The sequence below is a fragment of the Cryptomeria japonica genome, chromosome 4, assembly GCF_030272615.1.
Source record: "Cryptomeria japonica chromosome 4, Sugi_1.0, whole genome shotgun sequence".
Lineage (NCBI taxonomy): Eukaryota > Viridiplantae > Streptophyta > Pinopsida > Cupressales > Cupressaceae > Cryptomeria > Cryptomeria japonica.
In genome coordinates this window covers 560655452-560674992 of record NC_081408.1, presented here as the reverse complement: position 1 = coordinate 560674992, position 19541 = coordinate 560655452, and the positions used below count along the sequence as shown (strand labels likewise).

The 19541-nt window shown below is 40.1% G+C and overlaps 1 protein-coding gene across 1 annotated transcript in view; it reads right to left on the bottom strand.

The window, feature by feature from the left end:
- Positions 1–19541, bottom strand: part of LOC131029459 (protein CHROMATIN REMODELING 35) — a 144387-nt gene that overhangs the window by 6028 nt on the left and 118818 nt on the right. The window contains exon 5 of the mRNA XM_057959956.2: positions 5039–5191. Coding sequence (XP_057815939.2) covers positions 5039–5191 — 153 coding nt within the window. The remainder of the gene's footprint in view (positions 1–5038; positions 5192–19541) is intronic.

Below are 19541 nucleotides of genomic sequence, written 5' to 3'. Positions count from 1 at the left end.
TATTTTCTCTTCCTAGAAAAGAAACAACTTTAAAAGATAATAACAACAGCTTAAAGCAAGACAAGGGAGGAAATGACGTTTCCTGAAAGCACAAAGACTTCCGTCACCTCCTCCGAGACAGGAAAACAACTAAGCACAAAGTCTTAAGTTCCCACAATCCTATCTACCTTTTTCAGAATAAAATAACAAGAACAATATACAACATATGGCAGCACAAAGTCTGCAAGTATGATGCACCTTTGAATTACTTCAAGCGGGAACAAACACAAGCACAAAGTCTTGCAACTCTTCTCAAATTTTAACACTAAACTATATTAATTCAATCTTCAATATTTTTAGCACAAAGTCTGCAAATAACCAGAGTGAAGCTCTTTTCAACAATTTATACTTCAATCTCAAGCAAATACAAATAAATATCCCCACTATGACACAAGAACACAATGGACATATAAGTATGGCTTCGACACAAAGTCTGAAACTCCAAACTCTTTTGATATTACTTGAGGAAAACAATTTACAAGTATAAAGCTCAAAGTCTCTATGATTGCAAATTTCTGCAGAGTTTTCTTGCTTGCTAAAAAGATAAATATTACAAAGGGCACCCTCGTCTATAAATAGGAGGGGCTGAGAGCAAAAAGTGGGAGAAGTCTAACTAAGACTTTTTCCACAACTAACTAACTAACTATGATTTATTCAAATTACATTTTTATTGCTAACCAACTTGTAATTTGTTTACATGTAATTAAAAGTTACAGGGTTATAAGTGAGAATTCACTTGCAATCATGAATCTTGATGATACATGTAATTTGTCAAAAACAAAAGGCAAGTGTCATGAGACACTTCTTATTCTTTCCTATCTCTGGCCATGAAGGACTAGAAATTGTTGATGGATTTCTGCAACTCATCAGGATCAGGACCTGCTGTATTCTTAGCAACAACAACTGTCTTGATGATAACATCAAAATACCTCACTGTTGCCTCCCTGTGCTCCTCAAGAACAGTTTGTATTTTATCAAAGAACACTTGATAACTCACAATCTTATGGATTGAATCCACAATAAACTGTTCTGATTCCAGTTCCTGACGAAGGCTTGACATTACTTTCATAAGTATCAAATCTTTTGTGAGCAACTCTCGATCACGACTTAAGATCTTGCAAGATATCTTGTCAAAACTAGAGAGGACATCCTGCTCCACCTCATTACTCATTTCAAGAGTAGCCTGTACATCTTTGATAACCAATGACTTGTTGGTCAAAAGTTCATCAAATTCTATATACCTTTCTCTTCTTGGTATCACCATATTGTTGCACAAGATTTCCAACTTAATCTGATCCATTTCATGCCAAATTTTCAAATCTTTCTCAATTGAACCTAGACTTTGATAAAAAGCCTCCAAAGTCTAATTCAACTTCAACTTCGTTGCTCAATACATGCAATGCTTTCTTCACCATCTGAGTGCTTTGATTGATCAGTTGATCTACCCAAGAATCAACTGCCTTGGCCTTCTGAGCAGCTTTCTCCAATTGCTTAATAGATTCTTCAGATGTGGAGGAGGTCAAAGGATCAACCTGTTTTAAAGAATTAATGATCTTTTGGATCACTATGATGGGCTATGAATTCTCTTCCTTAAGCTGATTTTTCTTTGCCAGAAGTTCATCATAACTCTGGACCAGTGAAGCCATTGAATCTTGAGCATCATGCATAAGACCAGAATGTATCCACTTTCCAAGTTCTACCCTTGTGAGCCTATAATATGATAGTTGCATTTCTTCTGGCGGTTTTTCAACTAAAGGCTCTGCCACTTCTGAATATTTCATTTTATTATTATCCACCACCACTCGTGAGACTGTCTTTGCCTTCTTAGCAGCCCTTGGCTTAGGTTTCCTGAGCTGTTGGAAATCAAATATGTCTGGAGAGATCTCCTTCTTCTTCCTCTTGGGTGTGATTGAACTCAACCATGGGGGTAGTTCTAATGAGTTCACATTTGAGACAACAACTGTGGTTTGTGAAGAAACAAGCTCCGCTTGTACCATAGTTGTTACTCTAGGAGAAGTCTCTGTTTGAATAGTGACAAGCGTTTGTTCAGGTGGCAAGTCATAACTGGCTTCAATCATGAACTTATCAAAACTCATGACAGAAGTATCAACCTCAGGAAGAGATATGTTGGTCAGGATAGCATCCAATGACAACTGAGGAACCGAGTGAGGAGAACCCAAGTCCATAGTAGGAGGGGATCCTACTGTATTTTCTTCATGCTCTTCACCCTCCGGGTCAATAACATGGATCTGCACCTGTGGTTTCTCCTTCCCTTTCAGAGTTACTTCTTGTGAAGGAATCACCAAGGCCCTACTTGCCCTCAGCTTGATTCTAGTGCCAAAAGAGGAAGCTCCTTCTTTGGATTTGATTCTAATCTCAGATCTTCACCCAATTGGTCCAATTGAATCACTTTTTGCTCCACCTTTAATCTTGATGGTCTTGACATTATTATTCTTCAACCAAGCATTGGTGTTAGCAAGAATGGGCTGAAATCTATCGAAAATAGAATCGCATTCCTTCTTTGACCATTGAGGAGAGGGAAGAAGAGCTTATGCAATTATTTGCTTTGTATATTCCGGGTCAAGGATTTTCCCATCATCAACCATTCCTTCTAGGATCTTGGTTAAATCCAGATCTACAATCTGCTCTAGAGTGAGACTGCTGTAATGCATTCTCCTGATGTCTTCTTTTGTGCGAAGATCAACCCACACATCTTCGAGGCGATGAACATGAGTGAAGGCTCTCTTAATCTTATCCTTCATCCCTTGATAATCAAAATATTTCCTCTCTTTGAACTTCCTCAACTTGATTTCTTAAAGTTCGATTTCCACCGCTTTGGCTCTAGTTGAGGTAGTCAAAGAATACCGACCAATCTGCAATGGATTGTGAGAGGAAATATTGATACCTTGTTTATGATTAGCCAACCGGATTGCATGAACTGCCATCAGTTGCCTAGCCAACTCCATCAAAATGATCTTGTCGGTGGGATATCTGGGTAGCATGTATGACCGACCTTCAAAACACCCGACTCTCATGTAGGTAAAAGTTGGGAACTACATGAACAAACATTCGTATTCATTCACCTTCCTCCATGCTTCTTCAGACACTCTCTTGTTCTTGAGTGTCTTGTCAAAAAGGCACATGAAATAGCCAAAGAATGCATCCTGCACTCTTCTGTAATGAATTTTGCTGGGCCTCAGAGTGAGTTGCTCATAGTACCTCCATACTAGCACCAACGATCTGTCACCTTTGGTAGAAAGACTGGGAAAGTGTCTAAGTGACGCCGCTATGTACACCAAGTATGAATTCATGTAGAAGGTGAGGGTGGTTGGGACTTGCGACAGTTGCTCACACAGGTTGTCACTGATGACTTCTCCTTAGAAAATGTGAGATTGCCCTTTCCTCATGACTACGATGTACTTGTACATCTAGATCTCAAACACATTAGAGTGACTCAAACCCATTATCTTTTTGAGAAGTGTGATCATATCACTGACTTCTTCAATAAAGTCAGACTAGTACAACTTGGGCCATCTTGAGAAAGAGTTCCTAGGAGTCTTGCACCACTTAGAGTTGATGTGCCTAATGCAATCTGACCTTCTCAGTTATAATAATCCAGAGCACTTTTCATAGAGATGTCTGCATAGTTTCAATTTATATAATTTAAAAAACAAAACTAAGGTGGTTATTACATACAATGATGACTTACGTTTATACGAAAACTAGGATCCACAATTGGTTCAATGTCACATTTTAATGTTCAATAGTCTGGAGTAGTATGGCAAGCTCTTTATTCATAGACTATTAATCGTCAAATACGATATATAGCTTTCAATAATGCATTGCTAAATTAGCTATTTGTTAATGCATACATTAGTTATCAATTGAGAAAATTCTTCTAGGAATTTCTCTTATTAGTAGTGCCTTGGCACATGGGTTTCCAATTTCATAAATTGAAGAATACTAGCAACAAAATATTCAAGTAAGCTACATTTTATAGGACATATGTGTATTTTCTCTAGCTTGAGGTTTTTATCTATGTGTTATTCATGAATTTACAAGCTCTTTAACATAGTACATATCTCAACGATGGGATGTTTACTTGCCTATATAGATATGCAATTACATAAGCAAAGTAAACTGGTTTATACATTCATGAGTGACTCATATGAGAATGGCAATATGTTCTAGAAGATATAGCAGTTCCTTTATTCATTCAATGCTTCAATGCTCTTATACAAAAGTGGAGAAGGGAATAGAACAAGTACATAAACTTGCCAATAATTGCCAAAGAATTTCAACCATCAACAACTACCCAAAACTACTTCAATCAGCTAATAGGAAGCAACCATTCTCCCTGACTAATAATATTACAATATAACTCATATATGTTTTATTATGTACAAGGATTCCCTCAACACCGCCATTCCCTTCCCCCTGACCCCTAACCCCTCGCCTCTCCCCTCTCCCTCACTCTATCTCCCTGCTGTCCCAATGCTTTCCATCCCTCTCCCTGTCCTCTCTATCCCTCTCCATTCCTTTCCATCTCTCACTCCCTTTCCTTTCTTAAATAGTTCAGTTTATGTACCATGTTTTCTTGCAAAAGTCATGATTGGAAAAATGCACTTAGGCATTTGGTCTGAGCAAACAGAAACGAATACAAAAGTGAAAAATATTAAAGCATGTGGCACTAGTATCTATTTAAGAAAGATAATAATTCATGTACAATGTTCTCTTGCAAAAGTAGTAATTGGAAAAATGCATTTAGGCATTTGTTCTGTGCAAACAGCAATGAATACAAAAGAGAAAAACATTACAGCAGGTTGCATAGGTATCTATTTAAGAATGATGCTAATAACTCATATAATCCATGCATTAAAATTCACTAATAGTTGGGAAAGATAACTGCTAAGATATTTTATCTAAAAGAAATCAAATGTTGGCAAAAAATAGTGATTTATTGTTATTTTACCAGTTAATAAACCAAGGAAGCACCCACCTTTGACCACTCAAAGTCAAATATTGCTTCAGCTCTTTGGCCAATCAGTCCACAAAGCATGCAAACGCGACCAAGATCCTCTCTGTGAAGGAAGGAATGCTTACAATCTGGTTCATGTTTACTTACATTCTCTAGAACATTCTCCTGGGAATTCTGCCAAAGAAACTATTAAAATAAATATATTCTGCAGCTTAGAAACTACTTTACTATACAGGTTTGATGCTTGAACAAAAGAATGCAAAAAAAAAACATTTTTTTTACTGCAACAAAATAAAAAATTACTTCTTTCACACAGATAAATGTTTAAGAACTCAAATAAGAAACTATGAATTAACAAAGATGTAACAATAACACAAATAAATTTGATTTCTGCATTGAGTTTGTCAGAATACCATACTCAAAGACTGAATGTGAAATCAATTATAATACCATAGTTTTCTCATTGAAGAGCAGGCAATTGATTTTAATTATTAAACACATCAATTGAGTTTGTTTGACATTCATGAAATGAACTATTATGTTTGTAGAAGTTGTTTTGAGTAAACTTTAAGAAATTACGTAGCTACTAGTACATGATGGTCTTCAACAACTATAATCTTCCCTTCCTAAGCATGCCAGCATTGATAAACGTTAGCCTATTCAGCAGATTCCTGTAGGCTAATGAGTTAGGGTTAGGGAAATCTTGGAGTATGGTGACCGTTCAGTCCAGCTAATCCAACATAACAGGTGTTGCTTTGAGATTGGTTTGTTGAGATTCGCATTATGAAATTTTATGGAGGGGTTTCAGAGTCCAGAAACTTTGCCCATTTTTACTATTTTTAGTGAGTGAGTTTGGACGCTAACTTGGTTATCTGGTGATGATACTATTTTGGAATAGTCAATAATTTTTGTTAATGATGTTCATTTGGCGATTACTGATGCTCGGGGATATTTTTTAAATAATGCTAATGCATTAAAGTTAAATTAAATATTTTTAAATTAAAGTGTTACCTAGGAGTTGGCGCCAACTTGGGAGACATATGGGGGAGATTAAAATTAAATAAAACATTTATCTCCCTACCTGTGCATAGGATTTGGAGGATAAATACCCCTTCTTGAGCTCATTTCTCTCATTCATGTTTGGAGACTTTGTGATGTTCCCGATATATAATTAAATAATAAAATTAAAATACTTTATTGTGTGGCCCCAAATTTAATAATAAATCTTTCAGGCCCTTTATTTAATTAGACAAGTTTTATTTTGGTCATGTCGGCCCGTTTGTAACCCTTCGCGAAATTTCCCGGAGCCCATATTTATGGCCGAGTCTGTCACTGTTGTAGGTATGTGTGAATTTGGTATTTTCTTTGTATGTGCGAATTCCAGTTGGAGTTCTGTTGTCAGCCATTTTGGAGGTGGAAGATCCTCCCTACTTGGCATCCGCAGTTTCGGTGGGAGTAACTCCTCACCCTACTCTGCTCTGCTCTCAGTCCAAGATTATTGTAATCTGAAGTGCTATCATTACTGAGTCTGAATTTCTACTTGCATGTCTGGTGTTCATTCCGTGCAAAATTGTGTTAATCTGATTGTATGGTCTATCTGGCACTACGCATTATAAAACATTTGTGAAGTTGAATGCGGCTGAAGGAAAGTAGTTTTGGCGTCCAAATCCATTGCACGGACAAAGGGGCTATACATACCGTACGGCTTGGCACCAACCTCACCGTACGGCTTGGCCCCAACCTCACCATACGGTTGGCACAAACACCACTGTACGTCCTTTTTGTGGTCTTCGCATCTTGCCTCGAGGGGGTTTGTGAGCTGAACGGTTCAGGTACATTACAGTGGTATGAGGCGTGCATGGTTGTCGTCTCTCCTTGTGAGTGGCATCTATATGAAGAAAGCAAGTTGGATTTGATGAGTTATTCCTCAACTCCGAGCAAGGCAATGTTTATATCAGAGTGGAGCAGCGCAAGTTGATTGGGGATTTGCAAGTGGTGCTCGCAGCCTTGGTGCGGCGTCAAGCTTTTAGCGGATATGACTACCAACATCCGCGCATGGTCTGGGACCATGGAGCTTGTCAGATGGCAGATAGTTGCGGATTGCTTGAGGGCAAGCAATCTTTGGGTCGGGAGGACTGTGATGTTCCCGATATATAATTAAATAATAAAATTAAAATACTTTATTGTGTGGCTCCAAATTTAATAATAAATCTTTCAGGCCCTTTATTTAATTAGTCAAGTTTTATTTTGGTCATGTCAGCCCGTTTGTAACCCTCCGGGAAATTTCCCGAAGCCCATATTTATGGCCGAGTCTATCATTGTTGTAGGTATGTGTGAATTTGGTATTTTCTTTGTATGTGCGAATTCCAGTTGGAGTTCTGTTGTCAGCCATTTCGGAGGTGGAAGATCCTCCCTACTTGGCAAACGCAGTTTCGGTGGGAGTAACTCCTCACCCTACTCTGCTCTGCCCTCAATCCAAGATTATTGTAATCTGAAGTGCTATCATTACTGAGTCTGAATTTCTACTTGCATGTTTGGTGTTCATTCCGTGCCAAATTGTGTTAATCTGATTATATGGTATATCTGGCACTACGCATTATAAAATATTTGTGGAGTTGAACGCGGCCTAAGGAAAGTAGTTTTGGCATCCAAATCCATTGCGCAGACGAAGGGGCTGTACATACCGTACGACTTGGCACCAACCTCACCGTACGGTGTTGTACATACCGTACGGCTTGGTACCAACCTCACCATACGGTTTGACCCAACCTCACTGTACGGTTGGCACAAACACCACCGTACCCCCTTTTTGTGGTCTTCGCATCTTGCCAAGGGGGGATTTGTGAGCTGAACGGTTCAAGTACATTACAGACTTTTATATCAAGGTTTTGTTAGTTTGGACTTGGTTCAAATATTACCTTTGTGAGAATGAAAACCTTCATAGAGAACATCTACTTCATTGATGAAAGATCCTACCTGGTAGATTGAATGGTGGTTTGATCAAGAGAACATCTGAGCTTCATTGCTTGAGTTTTCAATTTACATCTTTAGTTTGGATTGAGGAAATTGGAGGGCAGATAGATAAGAGACAAGGAAGGCAGATTTTGGAGGTTTATTTGGTTCATATATCATCCTATTTGCTAGTTGTTCCATTTCCGTTGCTATTCCTACAAGCTTAGAGAGGGTTGTGGGAGTTTCAGAGGTGGATGCCTAGGGTTTTGCAAGGATTTTCACCTAGGCTTTGTAGAACACAATTATTCTACTGAGAGGCGGAGGGCTGGGGAGAGGGGTGAATCAGTAGAAGATATGAATTTTTAATCCTTGATCAATTAAAACATTGATAATGATAAATATAAAAACTGAAATGAAAAGAGAGCAAATCACACAAAGAAACTTCGACACCTGATGTACAAGGAAAAACCTAGGATGGGTAAAAACCATGGTGAGAAATGCTGCTAGGATCTACTGTCCTAATCCAGCCTCACAAATAAACTTGTGTACAATGCTTTAAGGGCACCAACCCTAAGGAATCACCAAATTCCTTGCTTGAGAGCACCAACTTCTCAGACTGAGCACCAACTCATCATTCTTGAGGCACCAACCTTCTAGATATTACAACCCTCTTTTGCAAAACTCTCTGCTTATTCAAACCTCTCTAACTTGCAGATGTAATACAATGCATTCTCTCAACTTTATGATTGATAGAAATCAAACAGAATAAACTCTCTTTCAGACTTTACAATATCATTCAATGTCACTCTCAGATTTACAATATCAACTGACTATACATGCTAGGGCACTGACTTTCTTTACATCTGCAATCTTACTACTTGCTTTGCATCAAATATCGATATTGCTTATCAATGATTCACACATACTTTCTTCACCACCTTCATCGAACCTTAGCATCATTTAAATAGGAGTTGTCTTAACTCCCATAGGTTGAGTAGTTTCAAAATAGTTAATAACTGTTTGGAAAAAGTTTACAGTTACAACTGTGTTGTGACCATTTCACACATCACCCCATCGCAAATGGGGACCCCCTCTTTTTCGCTTGTTTTCGCTTTCGTTTTTAGGGTTTTGTTAGTCCGTTAGTTGTCTGGATTTAGGGCTAAGCCTTAGGGTTTTAAATCTTGCCTTTTCAAGCCAAAATCCAGTCATTTTTTGAGAGCTTTTGAGCTTTCTTTTCTAGAATGCAAATTTTGAATGCAATAAATTCGCCAAAATGGTCTAATTTTCAATTGGAATGTTCATGCAAAGCTTAAACTTGTCTAAATGATGACCGTCAATGTGAATTTTTGTCTGATTGAATATTTTGACCAAATTTTGACTTTTTTGAAGTTTGATCCTGGGCATTGGAATTGATTTGTTTTCGCCTCGTGAAGTGTTAAAATGTGAAAAATCTTGTTATTTTGGCCTGTAGGAGCAAAATCGCTCCTGTCCCTCAGTGAAGGACGGGAGCTCAATTTCAAATATCTCATTGTCCTTGCAGAGTCCAGACGAAGTTTACGTTTGAAGTGATGGAGAACGACAAGATCTTTCCATTGAATATAAATTGAAGATTTTCATGAGCACAGAAAGGCCTCCAGGAAGAAAATCGCTCCTGTCCCTCAGTGAAGGACCGGAGCTACAATTCAAATTTCGCCATGTCCATGCAAGATTTTGATGACTCAGCAATTGGAGGACGTCCGAAGGAAGATACTTTGCCAAATGAATATAATTTGAGATGCAAAAAATGAAGGAAAATGACCTATATTGACTAAATCGCTCCTGTCCCTCTCCAAGGGACCAGGGCGAGGTACCTTGTAGCTCTCGTCCCTCTCCCAGGGACCAGAGCGATTTCCTCCATTTTGCAAAATCCAGACAAGGGTCAAGGCAAGTTTACGTTCAAAAACAAGGGAAAACATGAGATGAACGCATTGAATATAAATTGAAGATTTTTGGGACGCCCATAACAGTGCTAAATGCCTAGTTCGCTCCTGTCCCTCAGGAAGGGACCAGAGCGATTTTTGATATAATTACCTCTTTTTGCAAAATTCCAAACAATGTCAAGGCATGGACGAATGGGGTGAAGAGGGACGAATCCGTTGAATATAAACTTGGAACCTGGCAAAGTGAGGTAGTGGCCACAAGGGAAGGATCGCTCCTGTCCCTCTCCAAGGGACCAGGGCGATACATTGATGATAATACTCCCTACGCAAGTTCAAGGTCGTTCCTCCGAAGTTCAAGGTCGACACAAGTCAAGACAAGGTGGCGAGGGACATTTCAAGGCGTCTTCATCATGCGCAAACACTCAAAGGACGTTAAAATGAAGAAATTGACACCCTATAACATAGATCGCTCCTGTCCCTTAGGAAGGGACCAAGGCGATGTTAGATGCATTGGCCATTTCATGCAAAATTTACGTAAGGACAAGACATTGCAATGTTTTAGAGGGTCCATGGTATGGTAAAAGGATGATAAACAAGAGTTTTGAACGTGAAATGATCATTATTTTGAGCATGGAGACTATATCGCTCCTGTCCCTCTCCAAGGGACCAGGGCGATTTGCTTTGGATTCCTTGTTTTGCTTCAAGATCAAGCTAAGTCAAGACGTCTTAAGATAGCATATGGTCCAAGGCATCGTTTGAAGATAATTTGCAAAAGTGTTGAACGTCCAAACATTGCCAAATAATGTAAAAGCCTCACATCGCTCCTGTCCTTTGGACAAGGACCAGGGCGATATCATCAAAAGCACGCACGTTCCTTCAAAGATCAAAGCGAAGCAAGGTTAGGTAAGGTGAAGGACGACGTTTGAAGGGCATTACAATGAAGATCGAAGTGCAAAGTTGACAAGGTCAAGGAAAGGACATGGATCGCTCCTGTCCCTCTCCAAGGGACAAGGGCGATGATCCCTTTAATACACTCAAAACTTCATGCGAGCAAATGGAATAAGCGCAAAAGACACGAACAAAGGATGCTATTCGCCCACAATAAAAAATCGAAGTTAAAAGATGCAAGATAGACATGAAAACAAGAGGATCGCTCCTGTCCTTTGGACAAGGACCAGGGCGATGTGCACTTAAAGGACACCCATATGCGCACACAAGGCGATCAAATTCGAAGGACCATCAAGGTGATCGATTTTCAACGTGGAGATGAAGGAGTTGGACGTAAGAAATGCAAAAGTCAAGACAAAATGGTGAATCGCTCCTGTCCCTCTCCAAGGGACCAGAGCGATGAGGTACGTCCCTTTGTTTTCCAATTTTGGCGCCAAACAAACAAATTTAAATTTCCTTAAATGCTAAATCGATTAAAAAATTGAAAATCCATTTTTATTTAGCATTTAATATGGCGTTATCTTTTATTAATTATTTTTTGCCTTTATTAAAAATCGAAATTCTCATTTAAAAAAGCGCAAGGCATTAATAATTAATTATTTAATTAATATAAAAATCGATTTGAAGCGCCCAATTAGGCAAGTCGGCCTTGTTATTTTATTGCAAATCATTTAAAAAATGGTTTTATTTGTCAAGTCGGCCTAAGAGGTGAAAGGGTATGAGCGCTATTTATAAGGGGAGTGAAACGTTCATTTTTACATAATCATTTTTACCTTTCTTCATGCGAATCAAGAAGAGGCGAATATAGTGCGAAGTGTGTTCAAAGGTGGTGCGATTTCAAACCAAAGGTGGCGCTAGTATCATCTTGTGTGGAGTGCGAATTGCGTTGAAGACCAAAGGTGGTGCGAATTTCATTCATCCAAGGGTGGCGCGTAGTTATCAAAAGGTGGTGCGAATTTGAAGACCTCACCAAGGGCGAACTTGGAGATCCATCTAAGACCACACCAAGGGCGAATTTGGAGATCATTTAAGACCACGTCTAAGGCGTTACTTGAAGATCACGTTCTCTCCAGAGGTGGCGAAGTATATTTTGAGGGAATCATATTGAAGATTATCTTATACCTCAAATTTTGCCTAGGCGAATTTTGTTTTTGCATTCTAGAGTTAGCTCTCTATCAAGGTATGGCGATTTAATTGTTATTGCTTTATCCATTCATCGTCATATTTCATTTTTGAATTTTGAAATTTTGAATCTCTTAGCTCAATCGTTGTTTTTGTTTTTTTTTTAGGAAATGATAACTCTAGGGACTTATCATGAGGTTTCCTAAAACCTATCTCTCTTATCTACGTTATTTATTGCAAAATCTATTTCTTATAATGAAATGTTGTGTAGGTATGGCGACCCCAAAGGCGGGAGCATCCACCAGTCGCTCGGCTCTCATGAAAGAAGATCAGAAGACTGAAGAGGTGGAGACCAAGATCGTGTCCAAGTGGAGCAACATTGGAGATACAAACTTGGGAAACTTTAGCACGAAGAAGTTCCGAGAGGTCCCTTACATCGGCAAGCCATCACCTGTCGCCCGGAGAATAATAGAGAGTGGCATCATTAAGGCGGCCGGTTTTCCTCCAGCTATTCAGTGCCACGAGTTGATGATCGAGTGTGCCCGTCATTACAATCCACAGTCCAGGACAATTGTGTCCAATGAGGGAAACACTTTGGCGTACCTTTCAGAGGAGGCCATAAGTGAAGCCTTCCATCTTCCAGAGCACAGGGACATGATATACAAGAGCATTGAAGGAGCTAGATCAGTGTACGATGACGATCCAGATGCTTGTCTAAGCATCATCAACAAGAACTGGCTACTCAAGAGTCGTCCCCGTCTGAGCAAAGTACCGAACACACCACACCGGATCGATTTCCAAGAGGAGTACAGAGATTTGATCACCATGCTCAACAGAGTTACAGGAGCACCTCATGCCTTCTATTTTGAGAAATGGATGTTTTATTTCATCCAGGTGATTGTTCAAGGGAAGGGTACAATACATTGGGCTAGGATAATTAGCCATTGCTTAGACGTACAGTTGAGAAGACTCAGGGCTACTAAGTCCTTCCACATGAGTTCATACGTCATTTATGCCTTAATCAGGAGCGTTGAGTACGCAGGACTACCTCACAGAGGAGTGATTGGAAGAGGACCCGGCGAGGTCAGAGTTTGTGAATCCTATACCTACTTGCATCATCCACCAGGGAAGAACTACAAGTTAATCAATGATACTTTCACGATGAACATCACCAGGACGTTGCAAGGAGGGATTCACAACAGATTATCTCAGGATGCCCAGGAGTTAATCAAGAGGTACGGTGCTTGGTTCATTCAGTTTCCCAAGTTCACTTACATTAGAGTGTATGGATGTCCTTTACCTCCATATATGTTGCCGAGGTACCCGACAGATAGAATTGTGTTACTTGAAGTAACAAGGCAGTTGGCAGCATATGTGAAGGCATTCAGACACAGACATCAGAATGGAGTTCAGGTACCTATTATTTTGGGTAATTCAGTTGAGGTATGTCCCAATGTCTCAGCCATGGATGACGCAGAGAGGGAGTTAGCCTTGTATCCTTTTTCATCTTTTGCTTGGAGGAATAGTTTTGATCCTCATGGACATTTAGAAGAGACAGTCGGTAGAAGATTTAGACATGAATACCAAATTGAAGATTTTATGATGAATCTCCTAGATGATCTTGAAGTGAAACGCAAGATACATTCTAGATTGCCTTTGGATTTCATCAGGAAATGTAAGATTTACAGAGTAGCCGACCAAGCTCAGGACAACGGCAGGCACATCCAATCTTCATATGATAGAGAAAGTAAAACAATTAGTTTGAATTGGAATGAGCCCGAGGCCGTGGATTTAGATGATTTGATGGCACCAGTCTTGTCTTGTACTCGCAGATGGGTAGACATTCAACATCAGAAGTTGAGAGAACAAGGCATAGCCATGTCTTTTACTTTGGAAGAAAAGCCAGCCGAAGGTGGAGCCAGTGTTAGTGAAGGCAATCCTAATCCTAGGAATTCAGGTGAAGGTAACCTTCGATGTGCCAGTGAAGGCAATCTCCATCCGAGAGGTTCAAAGAGAAAGGAAAGATCAGAAAAGAAAGAGCCTTCCAAGAAAAAGCAAGGTGCTAACAAAGATCAAACACCAGGTACTTCTTCCAGGCCAGAAGATAGAACAGTTCGAGTGGAAGAATCCATGGAATCGATGGTACAGAATGATAGACAGGAGGAAGAACAGGCACAGCATGTTTCATCCGATGGATCTCTCCAAGACTATGATTTAGATAATGATAATGAAGTAACATCTCCTCCCAGACAAGAAGAAGTAGTACACAAAGAAATTCAAGTTCAAGAGACAAGATCAAATATCCCAGACTGGTTGAAGGAGAGATTGACTAAGGTGATCGTAATTGAGGACGAGGACAGTGCAATCGATCTAGAGAGCCTTGTTGGACGCTCACATATGACAACAGAGAAGAAGAAGGCTACAAAGATGTCCAAGATGATTCGAGATGAGACTGGATCTAGAAAACTGCAGATAGCTACACCGGCAGCAGACAAATATGAGGGTGAGATCCTAGCAGAGGACTATCATATACAGACTATTGAGTTAGGACCATCCACAGCAGAGCAGACTTTAGATGATGCCACCGACACATTTGAGGCATTGAAGGATAAGTTTAGAGAAGAAGTAGAAAAGAATAGAAAGCTTGAGAGAGAGGTCGGTGCATGGAGAACATATTTCAGTCACATCAATGAACCTTTGGGACGTCAGGATCCAGTTAGATCACCATTGCAGGCATTGCCCCTTCAATCAATCAATGAAGCAGAAAGATTCAGGAATATGGTTCAGCGTACATGTAATTGGATGGATAGATCTCACACGGTGGCCATTGAGTTTATTACAAGGATGTCGAAGATCACCCATCAGGCTATCCAAGTTCTTGAGATAATCCACAGATTGATGGCAACAGTAGCTGCATTTGCCCATACCAAGGACGTTGTCATCCCTGTCTTGAGAGTTATAAGACATACATCTAGAAAAATTTTAGCACAAGAGAGGATCTTAGAAGGTGATTCTCACAGTTTGTTTCAGTGGTCAACCTTACTCCATATAAAGAGTGTTCTCTTTGAGGACATCAGCGTTAGATGTGGTCAAGTTGAGGAGGTGATCAATCCGATCCAGGACAGAGTATTTGAGGTACTTCGTACCATTCTTGGCAGGAGGATCGAGGTCGAGACAGATGTGGATTTACAAGAGTTTGAGGATAGAATCACTATCATCTTTCGCAAGGACGCAGATGTTACAGATGAGCAGTATGATCAGATGTATGCCACCATGCTCCTGATTGATAGAACAAAGGAACTTGAACCTACTTGGGACACGGCTCTTCTAGATGCATTTGATCAAGTTATCCACTTAGAAGAGAGTATCAAGAATCTTCCCGAGATTCCAATCACAGAAATCGAAGGAATTGTGACAAAATTCATTGCATATGCTAAGAAGGAAAATTGGAAAGGGAATAAGATTCTAGATGAAAGGTTGTTACAGATGACATGACATCTTATTTCTCATTGGTTGATACCTCCTAGATTTTCGTGCCAAATTTAATATTTGGCTATGTATTTAATATTGTTCAGTAAAAAGGAGGTCATTTGTAATAAACCCTAATTAGGGTTTAGGTGTCATGATCTTGTCCGTTGGTTTGCTTTCGATCTGGACCTTTCATTGTAATTGGGGATGCTATTTATACCCCCATTTTCATTTCATTTGTAATAGTCAGTTAATAGAGAATAGAGTTAAGAGCGAAATAGAGAGATTAGAATTGTAAGCAATTTTTATTTTGTAGCAAGATTGAGTCTTGAAGAGAGAAGTTCAAGCAATTGTTGTATATGATGACTTGGAAATCAATAAAATATTGAAGTTATGGTGTTTTGTTGCAAGTTCCTTGAGTTATCTTCATGGTTGTTGGATGTACTTGAATCACGCTCAATCAAAGTAGTTTGTTAATTAGAAAGACTAAGTGTGAGATTTGATATTTGGTAGGATTCGCAATCCAAACCACTAGCTTCTTGCTGATTGTAAGAACGCCTTGCGTGGTCGACTGGAAAACACCTTGAGTCCTTAACCTTCAAGCATTTTCGTATCTAGGATATGTACCTTCGTAGTAGTGTCCTTGATCTTTGATGCATTGAACATCATTATTACCTTAGAAGATCGCACTAATTTCAGTTGAGTTGTTGTCTCATGGCAAAATTGAAATTGGTTGAGTCTTGCCAAATCTCATTCATGCTAAGTCGTTCATAGGGTTAGGCTAGATTAGACCTCTTAAGCCCTATCTTTTCCATTTTTTTGAAAGTTCTTTTTAGATTAGTGAAATCTTCGAGCTATTGAATCCGTAAGACGCCTTGAAGGAAACAGCAAATCACATCATACCACTAAAAAAGCTTGTCCACACGTGGAGACCCCACTAAAAGAACCTTGGAGTCTATCTAACTGATCCTTTTTGCAGATCTTCAGCAGTTAGAGACTATTTTCTCAAGAGAGGATAAGATGCCTAATGGTATTTTATTCTGTGTATGATCGTGTACAAAATACACGTCAACAGAATTGGCGCTAGAGGGAGGGCTTCTTTAGTTTCAAAGTTCGAAGTCCGAAGATTTTGAAAAGAGAAAAACATTGCGAACATGATCATGAAGTACGATGGTGTTGCCAGATGAAGGACTGAATCAGGTGGTGCAACCCAATTTGCAAATAGGCAATACCCAGGAAGACATCATTTCCCAATTGAATCAAGTAGCTTGGAACGCAAGGAGAAGCCAAGTCGAATATAACAGAGTTAGAATCATCTTAGAGCAAGAGGAAGATATAGCCGAAGAACATCAAAGGGTCATAGCTAGGAATCTTCGCAATCAGAGGAATCCACAATAATCCTTGCAAGACTTCACGCTGGATCACATTGGTTCTTTCTCGCCCGAGAAACATCAAAGGTTGTTGAGGTCCACACCAGGCATCAAGGATCTAAGTGAACTTCAGTTTACTTCCAAAGCAAAGCGAGTTAAAAGAGAGGACACTCCCAAAGAGTTCGAACTAAGATTGGAAGAATCTCCTGAGTCATCACAAGTTCTTCAAGAACAAGTCCAAGCGGCGATCCAATCTAGTATCCAAGCAATTTCACAAACAAAAAGCCAAGCTAGTTCATCAAGTTCAGTTTCAAGGAATACAATGGCTCATCGTGCTCCACCTCCACCTCCTCCTCCTCATGTACTTAATGGTGCGACGTGGCTAGTCAACAATCCATCACCGTTGGAATTTGCAGTTTATCATGATATGCCGAAGAATCCAGAACACTTTTGTTCCAAGTTTAATGTTAGTGATTTCCATCGCACAGCAGAAGATCACATCAAGATGTTCGAGGACCTTCTTCGAAACAGACAAATTGAATATGGAGATGTGGCATGTAGGCTTTTTCCCTACTCATTGGGAGAAGAGGCATACTTTTGGTTTATTCATTTGCCTACAGGGTCCATCAGGACTTGGGACGCGATGAAAGATGCATTCATTGCTAAATTTGGCATCCCAACTACACCAGCGGAGTTATATAGACAGTTTGTTGAGGTTCGAAGGAGAGAACATGAACCTATTACCTCCTTCAATGACAGATTTCACCGAGCCTACACAATGCTACGTCCTCCTTATCTTATTGCAGATCCAAGGGAAATTTACTATGGAGCCTTAGATCATCTCACAGCTATGTTCGTAAGGACACATCCAGCTCCGAATGATCTAAATGCGGCATACACAAGAGCCATTGAAGTGAGTAAGCACATGGGACAAAACATCACTGGACCACTACTACACATGGGGTCCGTCGCAGCACCTAACCAGATGCAGGCAGTTGGCACGGCTTTGGCCAACCAAACTCCAGTCATGAATCCAATTCCGCAAGCGACATATCCCAACGTACAGCCGGCGAATCAGTTGGTCCTTCACCCAGGAGCTCCAATTTCTCAAGCCCTACCCGCTCAACCTGTGTACCTGCAAAATGCTACAAATTCGTCAAGGACACAAGAAGAGAAAGATGAAATGAAAGAGCTGATTGAGCAAGTCAAGAAGTTATCAACTGAGGTCACCCATTTGAGGAACCAGAATAATCAACTCCAGAGCATGCAGAGGGCCAACCATGGCCAACACGCGAACAATCAGAATTTCCAAGGGAATAATAATCCAGGATTCAGAAACAATTATCAAGGAAATAACAATCAAGGTTTCCAAAGAAGACCATGGAATACAGCTCCCAACAATGGAAATGTGGTGACGCCCTTGGACAATCCACCAAACGCGCAAAGTCAAGAGAACCCCTCTTCGAGCAAAGTGTTTTTAGCCAAAGCAGCCTTGTCTAGTTGGTGTAGACTCCACAACACGAACCAACATTCCGAGTTGCAATGTCCTGAGTTTAAAATTGCGGCCGATATTTTCCAACAAGAGATGCGTACCACCAATCCACCTGAAAATCCTCCCACCACAGGGTACGAAATTGTTCCAACCACGCAGTATGGTCAAGCCATGATCGTTGAAACCTGCAGATATTCACAAGAAGAAATTAGTCAAGAACAAAATGGGAGATTTCCTCCAGAATCGGCCAATGGACCGATGTTACCACCAGGATCTCAGTTTCCGCCAGCATCTGCAAATGGACCTGTAGAGGATTCAGAATACTATTTCCCACCATTGAACGACAGTGTTTTAGTAGAAGGAATCAAGGAAGTATTCCACCAATCGTCAGGAGGTGCAAACCAAAGAGTTTATCACAGGAATCAGAGAAATCCCGAACCATTGACAACATCGATTCCTCCAAACAATTTTTCAACTCCACCGGATCCCCAAGCTAGCAACGTCCCTGAATATCCACAAAACACTCAAGAATACAGACAAAGAAGAAATATTTCACCTCCTGCGGGAAATGAAATGAAAAGATTGGCCGCCTTGGTGTTAGATGAACTCAAGAAAGTCAAGGTAAGTTTACCACTCTACGAGTTGCTCAAAGTGTCTGAAATTAAAGAGGCAGTGATCAATAGTTTGAGTGAACCTAGTGCAACAAGGTCAAATATTCAAGCCACTATCAATGTGACTCAAGAGGAAGCCGATTCTCAAGAACAACCCGAGCAAAATGAGTGCATGGTTCAAACTATAACCTTCCCAGCTAAAAAGGAAGATATGTTGGAAGGAAAAGTATTACTCAAAAGAGGCGAAGCAAAGAAAGCTCAGCCTACAGTCAAAGAGAACCTCACTACTAACTTGGTTCTTCCCGAAAAGGAGGTCGCAATCAAGAAAGATGTGGTTAAAAAAGGAAAATCTGCAAACCAAGCCAGTCACTCGAAAGAGGAGAGCCCAGCGAAGGAAGATTACTCGAAGATTAATCAAGTTAAACATCAAGAATCAAGTGAAGGAAATTCAGTGCCTTCTCAAGGAAAGGACGAACCAGCCCCGTTCCTGTTATCAGTCAGAATATTTGGAAAGCTATTACACAATTGCCTTTATGATTCCGGAGCCTCAAGCAATGTCATGCCTTTAGCCGTTTGTCAAAGACTGGGAATAACTCCCGCACCTACCAAGAGAAAAGTCACTCAGCTTGACAAGACAGAAGT